General features: G+C 32.2%; 3 protein-coding genes across 10 annotated transcripts; all 3 read left to right on the top strand.

Annotated features, from left to right (window-relative positions):
* The first annotated feature begins 358 nt into the window (after window positions 1-358).
* LOC133700595 (uncharacterized) lies at window positions 359-1,628 on the top strand. Its single transcript, XM_062124164.1, has 3 exons — window positions 359-418; window positions 566-867; window positions 1,306-1,628. Exons 1-3 carry the CDS (start codon window positions 365-367, stop codon window positions 1,349-1,351), a joined length of 402 nt encoding a protein of 133 aa, XP_061980148.1. The 5' UTR covers window positions 359-364; the 3' UTR covers window positions 1,352-1,628.
* A 1,959-nt stretch (window positions 1,629-3,587) lies between these two features.
* Window positions 3,588-4,977, top strand: LOC133702299 (uncharacterized). Of its 2 annotated transcripts, none has more exons than XM_062126612.1 (5): window positions 3,588-3,724; window positions 3,795-3,864; window positions 4,208-4,299; window positions 4,408-4,527; window positions 4,686-4,977. In XM_062126612.1, exons 2-5 carry the CDS (start codon window positions 3,810-3,812, stop codon window positions 4,854-4,856), a joined length of 438 nt encoding a protein of 145 aa, XP_061982596.1. In that variant the 5' UTR covers window positions 3,588-3,724; window positions 3,795-3,809; the 3' UTR covers window positions 4,857-4,977. The 2 variants fall into 2 exon arrangements, with proteins under 2 accessions (XP_061982596.1, XP_061982597.1); XM_062126613.1 differs by having other exon boundaries at window positions 3,795-4,106.
* A 3,607-nt stretch (window positions 4,978-8,584) lies between these two features.
* Window positions 8,585-16,431, top strand: LOC133702316 (DNA polymerase eta). 7 transcript variants are annotated; one of them, XM_062126632.1, is made up of 16 exons: window positions 8,589-8,834; window positions 9,138-9,258; window positions 9,352-9,463; window positions 9,552-9,722; window positions 10,177-10,341; window positions 10,470-10,573; window positions 10,684-10,803; window positions 11,220-11,343; window positions 11,781-11,894; window positions 11,987-12,202; window positions 13,177-13,275; window positions 13,352-13,458; window positions 14,275-14,360; window positions 14,434-14,546; window positions 15,674-15,752; window positions 15,829-16,431. In XM_062126632.1, the coding sequence occupies exons 1-16, from the start codon at window positions 8,753-8,755 to the stop codon at window positions 16,125-16,127; spliced, it is 2,112 nt and encodes a 703-aa protein (XP_061982616.1). In that variant the 5' UTR covers window positions 8,589-8,752; the 3' UTR covers window positions 16,128-16,431. The 7 variants fall into 7 exon arrangements, 4 of the variants coding, with proteins under 4 accessions (XP_061982618.1, XP_061982616.1, XP_061982619.1 ...); XM_062126633.1 differs by having other exon boundaries at window positions 8,594-8,834; window positions 13,170-13,275; window positions 14,275-14,347; XM_062126634.1 differs by lacking the exons at window positions 15,674-15,752; window positions 15,829-16,431 and adding an exon at window positions 15,430-15,619 and having other exon boundaries at window positions 8,585-8,834.
* Window positions 16,432-18,137: the final 1,706 nt, after the last annotated feature.

The raw sequence follows: 18,137 nt of genomic DNA, 5'->3' as shown, positions 1-18,137 counted from the left end.
TATCTTTGACTCGTCAGGAAGTAAAATATCTTTGATTTATCATGGTGAAATATCTTTGACTCATTAAAGTAAAAAAAAGCATGAGCTCATAGATGGTGGGTTCGAACTCAGTGCTTGGGTGAACTTAGAGATGATGAGTCTAGTAACTCGCCAAATCCATATATATCTAGGCTCAACACTTCATTGGAACATGAGGTTGTTGGGTTATTACCTAACATGTGGTTACTTTTTTAGAAGAGAATATATTGGTTAATGCATCCTAGCATCCAACATATTTTTTAAGTCAATGCAAGTCAATTTCGGGGGTCTTTCAATTGTGTATAAATGGGTGCTAGTGCTTCAAATATAGGAGGCCAGGAGGTGGATGTTTTTGAAACATGTAAACTGGAAACCTCAGCCAACTCAAAGAAACAGTCTGGTACATATCTTAGACTTGCTGTTCTTGATTAATTGGCTTATGTATTATTGGTTTTTTCTTTTCTTTTTATGTGAAACGTTAAAAGATATATATTTAGCTGTGGTTGTTATTTGAATTAACTGCCAATCAACGTACATCATCTCTCAGCTTTGCAAACAGAGAGTAAAAGTGACGATGAAAAGGAGACGTAGCATTAATAGCATGAGAAGGATTTCAGCTGAAATGGTTGAGATCAGCAAAGGACAGAACCAGATAAGGAAGAGACAGAAAGAAGCAAGAAAAAAATTTAAAGAAATAAGAAAGGAGACAGAGAAACTAAAAAGGGAAACTGATCTAATCTCCAAGCAGAGTGCTGCAAATCAACTCAAGCTTGATCTCATGTTTCAAATCGTGAAAGCAAGAGCGGACAATGACTCTGCAAAAGATGCTCTACTTACCGAAACCTTGCGGTTTGTTGCTCCAAACTCTTGACTTCTGTTTTTCCAGTTTATGTAATCATAAGACATTATGGCTTCAGCACACTGAAGCCAGAGCGCCAGTTATTTGCTATTGTTGTTCACAACTTATTATGAGACTTGTGCGCTTGCGCTTAGTTAATTAGCATGCAATTTTTTTATGAGTTGGATATGCATAAATGAGTTTTTAAAAAATAATTATTTATAGGCAAAGAATTATTTTATAATAAATTTAAATTTAAATTTAAAATAGATTAACAGAAAAACAACCTTAAACCCAAGACTCAGGCATCAAACCGAACCTAGTCGAGCTCATAATATTTTGCTAAAACTCATTTATGTCTCTTCTACCTCTGGTAATCTTATTTATTTTCTATGCATTGTGTGATTACTAACTACATTTTCTATGTCTTTAATCTCTTACATTTGCAGTGAACTGATGGCCAAAACGAGAATTGGAGAGAAAGCAAGCTTTTGATCTATGGGAAGGGATCAAGCACGAACAAAGTATAATTAAAGTCTTTGTTGTGGAGTTAGAAAGTAAATAATATTTGTTCTGCAACTTGGAATTGCAATATTGCCTTCGGAAAGATGTATTTATTGCCTTCTGAAAAATTCAAAGGAATCGTCTTTTATCTCATCAAAAGCATCGAGCGTCTTGTTTGTTAACTTTTTTTTTTTGGAAAATACCCTCCAAGGACGGGGAATTCGCTAAATTTTTTAATCAACTATGTATTTCAACTTTTTTTTTTAATTAAGTATCTCGATTCCTAATTATTTGCGATTAATCAATCAAGTCTTAATTGATGTTCGTTAAAGATAACATGGCACGAACTTTAACATGAAACTTCCAAATCACGGCTAATGTAAGCAGTGATGAACTTATTAGAGTTGTATATTAAAAATTAAGAAAAATAAAACCTAAAAGACGTCTTTACTATGTCGTAAGACACAGATTCAAATTGCTATAATATCATCCGGTCACCAAACATCATTTTTCACGATAGAATTTGAAAATGTTTCGGTGTCCACTTCATAATAAGCAGTACAAGCACCAAACTTATCTCTAATTTGATAATCATGTTCTTTTTTTTTCCTTGAATTACATGCCAGATCTTCTAGAATTTCAGACCAACTCTTTTAATTTTATTTTTACATTTGATAATGATAACCTTTTTCTCATTAATTTTTTTTGTCGATGTATTTATTGTCGTTATTTTCTTTTTATATTATTTAAATTATTTTTTGAACCAATAACTCGAGTCTTAATTATTATTTTTTTAGTATTATTTTTTTACATTAAAAAAAACTTGTACACACTATATCATATAAGAAATTGAATTCTCCTTGGTTAAATTTTATTGAATGCAAACACAGAGACTAGTTTTATACTTTATAGAGAAAATTACTAAAAACATCTTGTAGTTTGAGCTTGAGCGGGCGAACGCTTTGCATATCAACTTTTTTAAAATTACACTTGGTATCTTTACTCAACACTGCCTTATCAAAAAGTTAAAAACAACCTTGTATATTAATAAAGAAAATTACTAAAAACATTATGTAGTTTAAGCACATGAACACTTTACATACAAACTTTCAAAAATATCATTGTATATTAATAATTAATCCACCATTATGCCATTGTAATTGCACATCTCTCTCTCTGCCCCTCTCCTGATCGCCATTTACCCTTGAACCCTAGCCATCATTGTTCTCCTTCAACTCCGAGCCACCAACATTCACGCTTAACCCACACCCACCACTGTTTTCTCTCAATCTTAAGCCACCATTTTTTTCCCTTCACAACATGTTGCTCATCGAAATTATTTCTAGTTTGATAGACGAATTAAAGTGTAATTTATATATATAAAAAAGAAGTTGATATTCAAAGTGTTTGCACGCTCAAACTATACATGGGATGTTTTTAATAACCCTCCCTTTCATTTATAAGGACAAATTAAGCACAAAAAGTCATAACATGTACTAAATAGAAAACATATAATATTTTTAACGTTTTTGGACAATCACTAATGATCATAAATTGAAATTAAATTAATCATACAAGCAATATTATGTAAAGTTAGTATGCAAAGTATTTACATGTTCAAACTACAAAATGTTTCTACTTGTTATATTGTCACCTCGGGTATGGATAAACTAGATTAATTTTTTTACTTATAAATGTTTATGATATCAAATGTACGTAGTAAAACTACAAAAAAAAAACACTCATTTACCATATATAACTTCTATCGAAAAGAAAAATTACGACAAAGAAATTAAAAAAACTTTATAATCTAATTAAAACTTTAAATGAAATTTGATATTATAAACTATTCTAAAACTTTTTCGATTTTTTTCAAAATTAATCACTTGTTTTATTATCATTGTTAGAATTGTAAAACAATATTATATATTTGCGATGCATATGGTAAAAAAAAACTATTGCTATAAAATATTTGCGTTAAACAATTTCTATGATTATATCTAAATAAATTCTAGATGTATAAATTATAAAAATGATGGATTTGTTTTTCCAAAAATAGCGGGCCATGGAATATTGTGGTTAAAAAATAAGTACGTTAATTTGGAAGTCAGTAGATCAAATATTATGAAGATCAATTATACACATTATTAGCATTTTTATTTCAAATTTTATTACTACAAGGACACGTGCACGAATTTTTTTTATTTATCTCCCGCGTTGACTTTTTCTCTCCCACCGCTGCCGTCTCTTGTTTCGCCTCCTTCCGTTTATCTCCCTCTAGAAGCTCAATTATTGGAGTGAGAAGGGACATCGCCAGTTATCGAGGGATCGGATCAGATTAGGTTAAAATAGTCGTGCGGCACGGTGAGGTTTTCGCGTGATCACTCCTCGTGCCATCCTCTTTATAAATTAACCTGTTTAATTTGATCTGCAGATAGCATAACACTCAATGGATCCTCGTGGTTTGGCACCATACTCCTGCCCTGAGGCCAGTACCGTAAATAGTAAGTATACATCATCGCTCATTGCTTATCCTCTAGTGTAAATTTTATCATTGGTGTATGCGCATGTTTTTCCTTTCTTTTCTTTTGTGTTTTGGTATGTGTGTTTTGTTTGTCCTAGATCGATGTAATAAGCTAGGTTCCTCTTGCAACATCAATGTGAGGAAATCATCTCAAATTTTGACGGTTGGTTCTCAAAAAAGTGGCCGGTTTTCTGTCAGTACCGATGAATTTTGATAAAAGAGGTTCGGGACATATCCATGAGTGATGAATATATTAACTCATGAATTGTCCACCTCTCTTTAATCCCATGTTATTTCAATCTCTCTTTAATTATACTTGTTAGCACAAGGTGAAAGTCATATTCCAGGAAGATCACAAGAACAGAAAGGAAAGAAGAGAAAAAATGATTTTGGGAAGCATGGCAAGGGTTTTAAGGTAAAGAACACACTACTCTTTCTCTCTTACCTGAAGCTGAAATAAAACCCCGGAGAAAATTAAAAAGCAACTGTGGTTTTTTTTTTTGTTCTTGTTCTTGTCTTGCAGAAAAGGAAAGAAGCGGTGAAGCAAGTCTTGAACAGTCTTGATAAACAAATTCCACAGTTGAGCAACAAAATAGGAAACCAAGAAAAACTCGTGGATAAAATATTATTGCATCAAATGACGGTGCATCTCTTTCTCCTAGTTAGATTGTTGACATATTTTTTATCTACTGATGATTTTAAAATAAGAATTTATCATTTACGCGTCTAAAACCTAATAATCAATGACTAATTGGCGTTTGGTTTTCTGTGTGATATTCTATATTATTTATGATCTTGCAGCTTGGATCTGAAGTATTTGAGCTGCTTAAGGAGGAATCTGCAATCTTATGTCCAGATTCCAATAATTGGGAAACTAAAAAACTTTCTGACATCATCTTGCCATTGAAACATCGCAGCAAGATGCTTGACAAACGAATTCAACTTTTGTGTGAGATGATGGTGCTGAAATGATAATCTTCATGTTATCTTTGGACATTTATATATGCTTCTATAGACACTTGTGCAGTTCGATTCTAAAACTGCAGAGCTTATGTACTTCATATTTATGGTTTAATGAAGAGATGTTCTGTGAGTTTCACTGTGCTCTATATATTTATCCATCTCCCAACAAGTCAGGAATTAAGTATGTATATTTTTTCATGCTTCATGAAGAGTTTGATAAAGGTGGAATCTTGTGGCAGGTTCTCTGAGGGTTATCTTGTAATCGTATTTGGATTCTGGTTTTTATAGTAAGGTAAGCTCCTTCTTGTATATAGAAACTAAAAAACAGAAAGAAAGACAAAAACAATAGGTTAGGGTAATCAAGAGTGATGGACGCACTGTTAATCTCAATTGTTCATGTGGTCATGAAGTATAAAAATAAAAAGCATGAAACAAACAAAATTGAGATCAGTGAAGAAATGCTTGAAATAATCTTAAGAAAAGATTTTTGAAGAAGACAAGTAATGTCTTTGGTTTGTAGGCGTCTGGGATAATGGCGGTGATTTGGGATCTATTAAAAAGGATCTACAGTGGCAATTTTTAGAGATAAAGCTTTAGGTTAACATATTTTTTTGGAGTTTTCTTTTTAGAAATGTTGGAACACAAACCCTAGAATGCCTGTGCAAGTAAATATTGAAAAAATTAAAATAAAAAAGAAGTATGCATGATTCTTTTTAAAAGAGTAAGTTTAACTTTTTATAGCATGAACATGAAGACAAGAATAATTACAACGAATATAAGAATAAAAAACCAAGGTTGCTATGTTTACGGTGTGCCTTGCAAATTAAAAAAAAAAATTCAAACAAGCTTTTCTACCTAATTCATGGACAGTAAACATAAAAGTTCAGCATTTTTTGGTGTTAAATAATTGATACCCAATGAAATTTAAAGGTTTCTTTCATGCACCATCATCTCAAAAGACAAAACACATTTCTAAATCTTGATTAATTCTTCATTTATATATATTTTTTTCATCAAATTAAGAAATATATCGAGTCTAGATCTCAACTAAATCATAAAAAAAACTAGTTCTAGTTTTTTTTCATTAATCATTTTCTAATAAAAAAACCCATATTTATACCTCTAGTTAATTTTTTTTTCCATATTTTAAAATAAAAAACATGCAAAAATTAGATTAAACACAACTAAACCCTAAGAAATTAACCCGAACTTTGAGTTTCCATCCATGTTTTTTTTTCTAAAACAAATACACACACATTTGGCCATTATTTCTTTTTTCATATCTTGTGGTTAAAATATACAACATCCAGATTAAACCCAACTAAAATCTAAAACAACATTTTTATTTTCCATTCATGCATTTGTCTTTCAAGAAACACAAAACACATAGTTAGTCCTATTTTTTTTTGGTAATCAATGACATTGAATATCTAGATTAACCCAACTATAACCTAAAAACATATTTTTTAGTTTCCATTCATGCATTTATCCTTTTAAGATAGAATAAAAAACACATACAAAGAACCATTTAATTTGCATAAAAATCCTAATGAAAGAAAAAGAAGAAAAAGGGGTTGTGACTTATTTCAAATTAAGATGATTCTAACTAATATTTTATTCTTTAAACCTTTTTCTTCAAAGATTTTTATTTGGAAATGATTTTTTTCACTATTTTTTTCTTTGAAAATGATTTTTTTAAAAAAATATTTTGAAGATATTTTTTCATAAAGTTTTGAAGGGGGTAAAAATTGATTATGAGAAAACTTTATGGTTTCGAGTTAGAATTATTGTCATTACATCAATTTTTTTTGTTAGATAGTTTTGTTTTAATAAAACTAGGGAACTTTTAAAAACTTTTTTCCTAAAACCACCAAGGGATTTATTGCCATAAAAAAAAACTAATAGGCACAATAAAACATTGTGCCCTGTGAGGGGTTTCATTAAAGATACACACAATGAAACCAATTTTTTTGTCCACTGGATTTATTTTTCATTTTTGTTTCCTGATTTTTTTAAAAAACTTTATTCCTTTATCATTGTCTTTATTTGAAATTGGTCTTGGTGATTTGTTTTTTAATACTTGCATATAAAAATCTTGCGGTGTTGAGAAAATATTTTTATCATTTGTTTAATTTCTGGTTTGGAAAAATAATATTCAGTTTCATTGATTTAAAAGAATTAGAGTTTAGGGATTGGATTTGAAGCTTAAACAAATATTTAGTTGTTTTTTTTTTCTAAAATCAAGGACTAATTTGCACAAGTAAGGGAAGAGTTTATGTTTTTTTTTTCCAGTCACTCAACTATTTTTTTATTTAATCCTTTCACGTTATTTTTATTTGGAATTTGAATTTATAATTTATTCTGGTTGCCTAAATATGAGGATCCTGTAATACTGAAAAAAAATTACAATTCTCAGTTAATGCTCAGTTTGGCAAAAAATATTGTTGACGTAAAATAATTAAGGTTTAAAGGATCAAAATTAAAACTAAAACAAATATGGTGGTCTCAAGTCAACAATCAGGGCAATTTGATTGGCGTGTACATTACATGGGTCAACATGAAGAGGACCAGTGCTTGCGGTTCCGTCTAGTAGTAAAACATTAGCTTATTCTTTGGTGGAGCAATGATAGGGCTTTAGTGATATATTTTTTTCTCTTTCCTCTTTTCTCTCTTCTTTCCTCAAGATTCGTGCTAGCCTGATCAAAATTAAAAGGTGTCTTGTCATTTTTTTTTATGTCAAAGTTAATCATTGTTATTTTAATTATTATTTTTTGCTTTGGGTGCTTTTTAAAAATTGATTTTTTTTTAATTTCAACCTTTGACATTAGGTTGCTAAGGAATTAAGCTTTGTGATTTTTTTTATCGGGTGATTTCAATCTCATGACTTGAGTCCTGAGTTTAAAAGGTTAGCCCAGATTGATATTAATATTTCTTAGATCCTATTTTACATTGATTTTTTTTTCAATTTCATCATTTAACATTGAGTTTGTTGAAAATTGGACTTTGTCTTTTCTTCACTTTTCTTTGTATGTGATTTTCATGATCTTATGATCTAGATTGCAGGTTTGGTAAGTTAACACAAATTGATCTGAGTCTATTTTTTATGTCATTTTTGTAAGAATGAATATTTTTTTCAATTTCAACTTTTAATATTGTTTGGTTTGAGAATTAGACTTAATAATTTTACATATTTTTTCTTCTATTAGGTTATCATGTCTGCATAATCTAGGTCACGAAGTTCGATAGACTTATCCAGATGTGTTGGGTTTTATGGTCCTTTTTGTTAATTTTTATTTTTTAGCTTCGCCCTTTTATGTTTGTATTTGGCTATCTTATTTTTTTTATTTGTTTTTTATAGAATTATTTCAGTTTCATAACTTGATCTACGAGTTTGACATGTTAATTCATGTATCTTTTTTTTTATTATTTTTTTTATTTAATCATTTAACATCGAGTTGTTCAACCTTACAATTTTTGTTGGCAAGTTGTTTTTAATTTTACACGTGGTTTGATTTTTATTAGAAAATAACTCAAGTTAATTAATTCATAATTACTGAATTAATTCACATTAATTATTTTTATTAAAATAATAATATTTTTTAAATTTCTTGAAATTGATTTAATGAAACTTGAATAGAGTAATCAAATTACAAGTCCACCCAACCAAGTTAATTGAAATTGTATTTGTTTGAGCCAATGTCAGGTTTAAAGACTGAGGCGACCCCTCGCGAGTAGCGATATCGTCACAGACGGTGTAAGGCAGAGGGTCTCACGTAGCAACAGAGACAGGTACCAAAATCCAAATACATTATAAATCCCCTTTTATTATAAGTTGCGCCAAAAAGGAAAAAAAAAAAAAAAACTTTTCCTCTAGAGGGAAACCCAGAGAAAGAGGCAGCGAGAAAATGCCAGTGGCTAGACCAGAGTCATCCGATTCAAGGACAAGGATCATCGCTCACGTTGACTTGGATTGCTTCTACGTTCAAGGTTTTCTATTCGTTTATTTATTAAAATAGACTCTCTCTCTCTCTCTCACTCACTTTCTGCATTTGTATTCATTGAATTATGTGATGTTTGTGCCTACCTGTGATTTGCCATTGTTTTTTTTTTTTAATGTTTTGGAAACTGGGTCATGCTTAGAATTTCCGAAATGAACCCTTGCAATGCGCAATTGGATTTTGTTTTTACTTTGTATAGGGTATCATGTTGCTAAATGGAGATGGTTTTGTTTTTTTTTGGAAATGCATCCCCTTTTTGTTTAATTTTTTCTCTTTTTTTTTTTAAATTTAGTGGAGCAGCGTAAGCAGCCCGAGTTGAGGGGCTTACCTACAGCTGTGGTGCAGTACAATGAGTGGAAAGGTGGGGCTTTGATTGCAGTTAGTTACGAGGCTCGTAAACTTGGAGTCAATCGGTAATTATAATCTTCCAGTTTTACTGTTTTCGTTGATGACTAGTCATTTCGAGGATGGCTGCATAAGAATCTGATATAATGGATTGATTTTAGTCACATGAGAGGTGACGATGCAAAAGAAGTTTGCCCACAAATTCACCTGGTTCAAGTACCTGTAGCTAGAGGTAAAGCTGACCTGAACACTTACCGCAATGCAGGTTCTGAGGTAATGTGGGATTTTGCTTTCTTATTTGTGCGAAGATTGAAGTTAATAACATGCATTCATGATGTGGGATTTTTATTGAATCCTGCAGGTGGTGTCTATTCTGGCAAGAAAGGGTCGATGTGAGAGGGCTTCAATTGATGAAGTTTATCTTGACCTTACTGATTCAGCGGAGGCTATGCTGAGAGAAACTCCTCCAGAGAGCTTGGAATCAATAAATGAGGAATCTCGCAAATCACACATTTTGGGGCTTAAAAGTGAGGTATGCGTCAATCCTTTTGTATCTTTTGCCATTATGTTATGGTAGGTAATTTACATGTAAGTTTGAAAGTTGATTTATGAGGCAAGTACCAATTCTTACTGTTTGGGATAAAAATAAATTTTGGAAATTTGAAGATGGCATACTGGGTCTTCTGTTAGCTTTATCTTCTTCAAAAAGCTTAAAATTGCCGTTCTCCAATGCCTTTTTAACATCAATTCTGCACTCTAGCTTACAATGTTTTGTACTTCTGAATGACTGAATCTCTGTGTTTGTTTGAATGGGTTGCCACCCTCTATTTGATATATAAAAACCTCAATCTTTTAAGTCTGGAAAAGAATATTTAACTAAGAACTCTGTTTTGGCTTAGTATTCTTGTATTTTTAAGTCTCTCTCTCTCTGCCATCTTCTCATTTTCGATGATTAACTGTTATGCTGGATTTGAGATTGAGATCAGGATGCAAATGATGCCCAAGAAAATGTGAGCAAGTGGTTACGTAGGAGTGATGCCAATCACCAAGACAAGTTACTAGCTTGTGGGGCCCTCATCGTGGCAGAACTTAGGATGGAAGTCTTAAAGGAAACCCAATTTACATGTTCTGCTGGCATTGCTCATAACAAGGTTGAAAAATGCTGATTTTATATTGTTATTTTTGATTTCTTGTATATTGAATATGATCTTGCATTCATTCATTATATTTATGAATGAGTGGAATGTGATGTCTATGGTTTATATATAAATTTTTGTAGATGCTAGCCAAACTTGTAAGTGGCATGAATAAACCTGCGCAACAAACTGTTGTTCCCTCCTCATCTGTAAAAGGTTTGCTCGAATCATTGCCAATAAAGAAAATGTAAGGCTTTTTTGTTCCATTTATTTTCAAATTATGACAGGCTTCCTATTTGTGTTCTATTATTCTTCTTGAACTTCTTAAATTAAATATAATATTTTTGTTTGCTATAGGAAACAGCTTGGAGGGAAGCTGGGGACTTCATTACAGACTGACCTGGGTGTGAACACTGTTGGAGACCTCCTGCAGTTTTCAGAGGAAAAGCTACAGGAACGTTTTGGCATAAATACAGGGTAAATAAAGATTAAAATACAAGGAATACAGAAGCTTTAATTTCTTAGATTGAAGAACTATTCTTGTGAAAAGCTTTCTATGGTATTTGCACACAAATTTGAAAATGGTTAAAATCCTGCAATGATTGTTGCTTCCAGAAGGCTTAAAATGTGTTTCTATTCCCAAATTTATACTGTATCATTTTTTAGCTTCAAACATGTAATTTTCAAATATTGTTGTACTCCCAGTGTTCTAAACCTGTTTGTTTTTTTGGGCCATACATGTCTTATATGGTTTGTTATTCTTAATGTTGGATGAATCTTGTGGAAATATCCTTAAGCTTTATATATAACAGCTTGTTCCCATTAACATTTTTTTCAAACAATTGCAAGACACTGCTGCTAATTCTTTTTTTTTTTGTTCACATGAACACCAGTACATGGTTGTGGAGCATTGCGAGAGGAATCAATGGGGAAGAAGTTCAGGGCCGCCTTCTCCCTAAGAGCCATGGTGCTGGGAAGTCATTTCCTGGTCCTCGTGCTTTGAAGACAATTGCTTCCGTATGAGTTTATTCTTAACCAAATGAAACAATTTTGTGCATGATGCTGCATTTTGTTGATCATCTCTGTGAGCTCATTGGCCCAGTGTCTCACATATATTTCATGAAGATTTCTCTGTTCTACGAAGAGAAGACAGGATAACAGGAAAAGTTGTTTCCCACTCATGTTTCTCTAATGAGACATACTTTTTCAACAAAGTGCACAAAATTTCTGGTGCTATGAAATCATAATTGTGTCAAACAATAACACTTATTTAGAAAGGAAGCTTATTCTCTTCATTTGATTTTTTTAAATACTGATTCTTTGGGATCTGCATAATCTAATTCTAATTGATAGTTGTTTGTTTTTATTCCAGTCAAGTATTTTTCAACGCACTAAGCTTAACAAAGAAGGTAATCCAATTAAATATCTATCATTTCCTTGCTTGAATATCTCAGGTTCAACACTGGCTGAATCAACTTTGTGATGAGCTTAATGAACGTATTTGCTGTGATTTGGACCAAAACAAGCGAATTGCACACACTTTTACTGTTTATGCTAGCGCATACAAGGTGCTTATTTCCTTTCTGATCTGTTTGCCAACTATCTTGTCTATTATGTGCAAACATTACCATGTTTTTGTCCTTAATGTGATTACATGCAGTCTTGCGACTCGGAATCATATAAAAAGTTCCCTTCAAAATCTTGTCCATTGAGATATGGGACTGCTAAGATTCAAGAGGATGCATTTAATCTATTTCAAGCTGGATTACGTGAATATATAGGTTCACACGGAGTCAAAACACTAGGTCATCATCACAACGGATGGGGAATAACTTCTCTTTCTGTTTCAGCAAGTAAAATTGTTGCTATACCATCTGTAAGTTTGATGTTTATTTGTCTCTAAGCTTGATCTCATGTGTTTTCTGTGCATCTAAAAGTGATTTTTGGTTTTTCTTTTTAAAAATCCATTCAAGGAATTTATCTTCTTCAAATCAAATCATGCAAAGAGGCTTCCTATGCTAGGAAAAGAATCTTTTCTGGAGTTTTCATATAATGGTTCCATGTTCTGTTTCTCCCTTCATTTTTATCTGTGCAATGCAATATGTATCCTTTGTGCATCTACTATAATTTGCTGCTAGATGATCATTAATCAGAGAGTGAGTTAGAGACGTTGTTTAAGAAAAAAAGAGAATATTTGAAGCATCTGTTTAGATAAGAAAATTGAGATCTTTGAAATTCTGTAGGATCCAGTCAGTTTTCTTTATTTGGATGACTTTGCAAACAGTTTAATTTAATCAAGCAACATTATGGTTGAGACTCATAGAACTATCTAGTGGAAAAGGCATGATAAAAATAAAGTCTGTGCTGTAATGGACATGGTGGTGGTGGAAGGAATGGCTGTAGCAGGGGTGATTCAGTATCAATTAATGGGGCTGGCTGGTTGCGCAATGGGTAGTAAAACCGATGTGTAAAGTTATCGTTGGTGCTGCATTGATAGTGGTAACTGTCGTTGTCGTTGGTGGTGTAATGTTTCAATATGGTGGTAGAAAATACTGAAGACGTTAATGACTGTATAAATATAATAAATTCAGCATTACTGGAGGAAAGTGCTTCATAATTATATGCTTGGCAACTTTTAAATGAACTTTTAAGTCTCATCCTTACAAGGAATTTAAGGAAGAGAGTTGGTTACACTTCTCTTAAATTCATTAGTTAATCTAATAGAGAAATTTTTGTTGGGAATTCCCAACCTCATCCTTGCTTCTCTGTTGTTCCTTCAACTATGTCATCCAAAAGCAACCTTAAGTAAATGGATTAACTCATTAATACTCTTCATCTTTTAGGGAACAGGTTCGATCACAAAATACTTTCATGGACAGTATACATCACCCTCTTCAAAGGAAACACAGGATAGCTTTGTCAAAGAAGCCATGCCATTATCACCATCAGGTGATTTCAGCTTGACACATTTCAGTTGTGCCTCTTTTATATTCTTTCATTTTCTAATATTTCCCAAACAACTCAGGCAGTGAAAGCTATTCGGAGCTGGAACCAACTGATCAGCTGCAACCTGAGAATAATGTACCGTGTTTGGGTCTACAAGAACAGAAAAGAATTCCATGGAAAGATCAGGTTTTAGTGAAATTTATTTCTTTATGTAAAGAAAATAACTTTTAGAATTGCAATTGTAGATTTCTTATACACAAGAATAATAATTTGATTTAGATATTTTTTTTAGCAAATACTCTATTGTAAACTTTTGGTCTTTCTTGATTGTGATGAAGTTTAAAGTGGAAATGATTAACCCAGGAACCAATTTTGTACCGTTCATTTCCATGAAAGCTTTTGAATCCAATTTTGGTGTCTTCTATTTAATATTGATGTGAACTTCTTACTTATTGTGGCTCTTTAAATAGAAATTTATTATTTCCCTTTTATTTTAATGCTTTAGACTTGGAATAAAAAGCATGTATTTACACATTTAATTTTGTAAATCTCTTTTCTTTGGCCTTAAATTTAACTATAGCTAGTGCAAAGTGAAGCCTTTCTGTTTTTTTGGTATATTTCCAATGTTACTTTTCAAAATGCAACCCTTTGTTGTCTGGAATTGAACATCATGAAATATGGTTCGAACACCAATTCTATCCTTGAGAGAAGCTCCAGAGCCATCTACTATTTGACCAATTTAATTGAGATTGAAATGAGATATCAAAGAATAGATAAGTTTTTGTATTGCTTATGTTGTTATTCTCTATGTTTATTTTTTGGCAGTATGATATTCTTCACATGGAATGCACTTACTATATGTGCTTGAGAGCTTATAATTGGGCTAAGATGTTAATTCCTTGCATGCTCATTTTGTAATTTGTTTCCCATGTATTATCCGAGTGTCTTCAATTACCATGATTCATACTGTGCTTCAATTATACATGATTCATCTCTTTGCAGGATTCATCTTGTTCTTCAACAGTGCAGACAAAGGATCGTAGTGGCAAGGGAGCCTCACCACCATTACCCTCAGGTGTTGTATTCAAGTGTTGCTCTTCCTAGTATACTAATGCTTTTGAATTTCCTTTTCCCGTTGTGATCAATCTGGTGTTTGTCTAGGAAGTGGATGTTGCTCACTTGTAAACCAAACCGGCTGTCAGGGAGCCTCCAGGGTTGATTCTACCATGCCTACTTTGGAACGACATAAAAGGAAAATAAAACCTTCTGATAAGGTACATGTTTTCACTTTTCCTATCTCCTCACTGATTATTACCTATGAAAACATACAAAAAATTCACTGAAGTGATTATTGCTTTTTCATTGTTCCTCAAAACCACCACTAGCTTTTGCTGGTTGGAACTTTTTGTTTGTGGACAAAATGATCATTATCAATTTATTACAACAACAAAGCTTCAATCCCCAACTAGTTGGCATTGATTATATGATCATTTGCACCATTCAGCTCAATCGTAAACCAAATCTGCCTCAATATTGAAAGGTTTCAGATTCTTTGATGCCACTTCCATCCATGTTATCTTAGGTGTTTCACTTCCCTGTTTCCCATTACTATCAATTTATTCCCACAAAAAATTGATTGGATGTTATGGAAGCATGCAGATGTCAAATTTGTTTGTCTTTAATAAACTATTTTTTTTTAAATGAACAAGCCTTTAATTTCAGCCCTTTGCTTGGTGCAGTGTTAAAAGTTATCAGCTTACAACTAGAAAGTTGTGGTCTGCTTTTCACCTTATGCCTAAATGCTGAAGGGTAGGGTAGATAATCCCCTTTTAGTTGGCCAGGATGTAAAGTCCAAATTGTAAAATAAGTTTCTGAAAGTGATGGACAGTTTCTTTTAGTGTTATCCTTTACTTCCGTGATTGGTTTTGTTTAAAAATTCTTTGTTTCTGAATTTAAAACAGAGTAAATAATTATAGTCAAAGTGGAATTAAGTCACAAAAAAGAAAGAAGGAAAGAAAAGATTAATTTTGATCTTATTAATAGGGTGCTAAATAACAATCTTGTGGAGAAAAGGAAGTTTGGTGCTGCTAATAATAATCTCATCTGACGCCATCTCATTCTGCTGTGAATTTTCGTTACATTTGATTTGTTTTTTAGAGTTGCTTGGATGACTTGGTGGGATACGAATATGTTATTATAGCCTTGCTGCTCAAGTGCATACTGTAAGAATTGGCAGTTGGATCTGGGCCATATGATTCACTCTATAGTTAAACTTGCACAAGACTAGCCTGTGCTTGCAAAATAGGTGCATATGCATTTTCTCTGGGGTTTTTTTTTGCCTGGCATATCTCCCAGTCAGGGTTTCCCCCCTTTAGCTTGCCTTTTTATTGTTTTGGAGCAGGGAACAATTTTGAAATTCTTGAAGAGCTACAATCTCTCGTGCTCCACACCGATGCAGGAGAATGTTGAAATGGTTAAAGGTACTAAAACGTGATCTTGGTGTCCTACTTTTACTTTCTATATTAAGGCACTCTTATCGATAGTTCCATTTTCTAGGCTCTCAATCTCCAAGTTGCAGCAGCTTGGAAGTGAATCAAGCTGAGCTGCCAAGACGGAGTCTTGCAGAATGTAGTACGAATGATGGCAGCAATAATTTGGATCAAAATGCACAAAGGGCATGGAATTACAAGATCGACGAGATTGATCACTCTATTGTTAATGAGTTGCCATCAGAAATCCAAGATGAAATTCGGGTCTGGCTCCAGGCTCGTCAGCAACATAGTATGGTTAAACGTCCTAGTATAATTAAACGAGGTTCTATTGCCCATTATTTCTCCCCAGACAGAAATACATAGCACAATCTCAGGCGACATCGTCCTGTATATAGGTGTTATGTATGATTTACGCATTATATTATAATTAAAAAAAAAAGCATCATTAACCCTGATTCAAAGCATGTGTAATCGCAATCACATTGATTTGAGATTAATTGCAAGATAGCCTTGAGTTAGAGCTGACGCTTAAGTTTCTGGACGTAAATTATCCCGATTTAGATCAAGTGGTTTTTGTATTTGCCCACTTGCTTGGAAGACTTGTGGATTATGTAGCTTGTATGTATTTATCTAGAAAAGAAATAAAATCTCTTTTAGTTGTTAAATATAGGTGGCGTTTGGTATGAAATTAAAAGGTGAGAATGAATTATTACATGAGTAATTATTGTAATAATAATCTTTGAGAGTAAACATTGGTTTTTAAATATATTTGTTGTGTTAATAAATTGGAAGGTAAATTGGTAGTGAAAATAGGAGAAAAATAGTTAAAATATTAGTGATGATTGTAGAAAACAATAAAAAGTTATTTTAGTGTATATTCGAGCTAAAAGTAATAGAGAGAATAAAAATAAATTAAAATAATTTAAGGGTTAAATTTTTGCCATTTTAAGGGTAAAGTTCAGACTCAGTATACTTCCTATAATTTATTTTATGCGTTTTTTCTATAGAGAACAAATTACACTTACTATAATTTACTGAAACTTCGCCTTTACTTTCTGTCAAAATAATAATAATAATAATAATTATTATTATTATTGCCCATTTCTAAGTGCACTTTTCTAATTGGACTTTAAAAAAATATTTTTTAATTTTAGAAAAACACTAAAACACCTACTAATGAGTCAATATTTTTTATGCCTTTTTTAAAAAGATATAATCTAGACTCAAGCGAACATGTTTCTAGCAAGTTGTTAAATCTAATATATTTGGGCTTGTCCATGTTCTGAACCCAAGTTAATGTGGGTCTAGCAAATTTCTAAATGTAGTATACTTGGATTCACTTATAAGCTAAGCCCAATATAGTATAGGTCTTGTAAGTTGTTAGACTCAGTATACTTGGATGCAACCATATACCGAGCTCAAGGTAACGTAAGTCTGGTAACTATACTTAGGATAAGTCAAGTGCTGAGCCCAACACAATGTTGGTATGACAAGTTGCTAGTCCCGGTATACTTGGATCCAACCATGTGTCGAGCCCAAGGCGACATGAATTTGACAATTTATCAAACCTCACATACTTGTTTTCAGTCATATGCTGAGCCCAAGATAGCACAGTTCTAGTAAATTACTAGACTCGTCTCTCCTAGACTTGGCTACACGTCAAACCTAATTGGTTTAAAGGTAGTTAAAGATCCATATTAGGATCTTAAGATTATGTATTAAGACTATTAAGATGACTATTCATGTTAGAAATAATTATATCCATATATCTATAGATGTGTAAAAGTCTTTTAAGAGTCTAATATATTTTCATCTCATTAATGATTTTGTAAGGGATATTTGTTCCTCTTTAATAATATGTAAGAAATCTTTATCTCTCATTAATTCTATTCGGACCATCTAACTCACTAGTCCATCCACTCTATCAAAATAACAAGTTCTAGGGATTATAAATACTCCCTGAACCATCCAAGTAAAGGATTCAGAATTTATATTCTTCAAACATTCATAGTTTAACTCTTGGAACATTTATCATATCAATACATGAACAAACATCCTTGCTCTTGAAATTTAAAGTTCTTTTCTTCATTTATTATATTTTATTATTTAAAAATTATTGAATTTATCATTGAATCCATAAACCCAACCAAAATAAACTATTTTACAGGTATCAGAACTTTTACCACCAATTATATACTTCCTAGGCTATATACTTCCTGGGCTACGTAGAAGGTTAAATATGAAATGAATATGAACATATAATTAACCATTATCTAAACACCGAATAAACTCATTCTTAAGCATATCAGATTTTAAAATAACATCAACTACAATTGTAAAACTAGTATTACTGCAAATCTGTTGAGCGATAGC

This window comes from Populus nigra, chromosome 8 (genome assembly GCF_951802175.1).
Source record: "Populus nigra chromosome 8, ddPopNigr1.1, whole genome shotgun sequence".
In the NCBI taxonomy this organism is placed as follows: Eukaryota; Viridiplantae; Streptophyta; class Magnoliopsida; order Malpighiales; family Salicaceae; genus Populus; species Populus nigra.
The sequence above is the reverse complement of the archived record's forward strand: the minus strand, read 5'-3'. Positions and strand labels throughout refer to the sequence as shown.

What these genes read in the sequence shown, in the direction of transcription:
- LOC133702299 (XM_062126612.1), top strand. Translation starts at nt 3,810, where the DNA reads ATGGATCCTCGTGGTTTGGCACCATACTCCTGCCCTGAGGCCAGTACC. An exon ending in TGAGGCCAGTACCGTAAATA is followed by an intron (nt 3,865 to 4,207) that starts GTAAGTATACAT and finishes TATACTTGTTAG; the next exon opens with CACAAGGTGAAAGTCATATT. An exon ending in TATTATTGCATCAAATGACG is followed by an intron (nt 4,528 to 4,685) that starts GTGCATCTCTTT and finishes ATGATCTTGCAG; the next exon opens with CTTGGATCTGAAGTATTTGA.
- LOC133702316 (XM_062126632.1), top strand. Translation starts at nt 8,753, where the DNA reads ATGCCAGTGGCTAGACCAGAGTCATCCGATTCAAGGACAAGGATCATC. An exon ending in TTTTGGGGCTTAAAAGTGAG is followed by an intron (nt 9,723 to 10,176) that starts GTATGCGTCAAT and finishes GATTGAGATCAG; the next exon opens with GATGCAAATGATGCCCAAGA. An exon ending in GAATTCCATGGAAAGATCAG is followed by an intron (nt 13,459 to 14,274) that starts GTTTTAGTGAAA and finishes ATCTCTTTGCAG; the next exon opens with GATTCATCTTGTTCTTCAAC.
- LOC133700595 (XM_062124164.1), top strand. Translation starts at nt 365, where the DNA reads ATGTTTTTGAAACATGTAAACTGGAAACCTCAGCCAACTCAAAGAAAC. An exon ending in CAACTCAAAGAAACAGTCTG is followed by an intron (nt 419 to 565) that starts GTACATATCTTA and finishes ATCATCTCTCAG; the next exon opens with CTTTGCAAACAGAGAGTAAA. An exon ending in CTACTTACCGAAACCTTGCG is followed by an intron (nt 868 to 1,305) that starts GTTTGTTGCTCC and finishes TTACATTTGCAG; the next exon opens with TGAACTGATGGCCAAAACGA.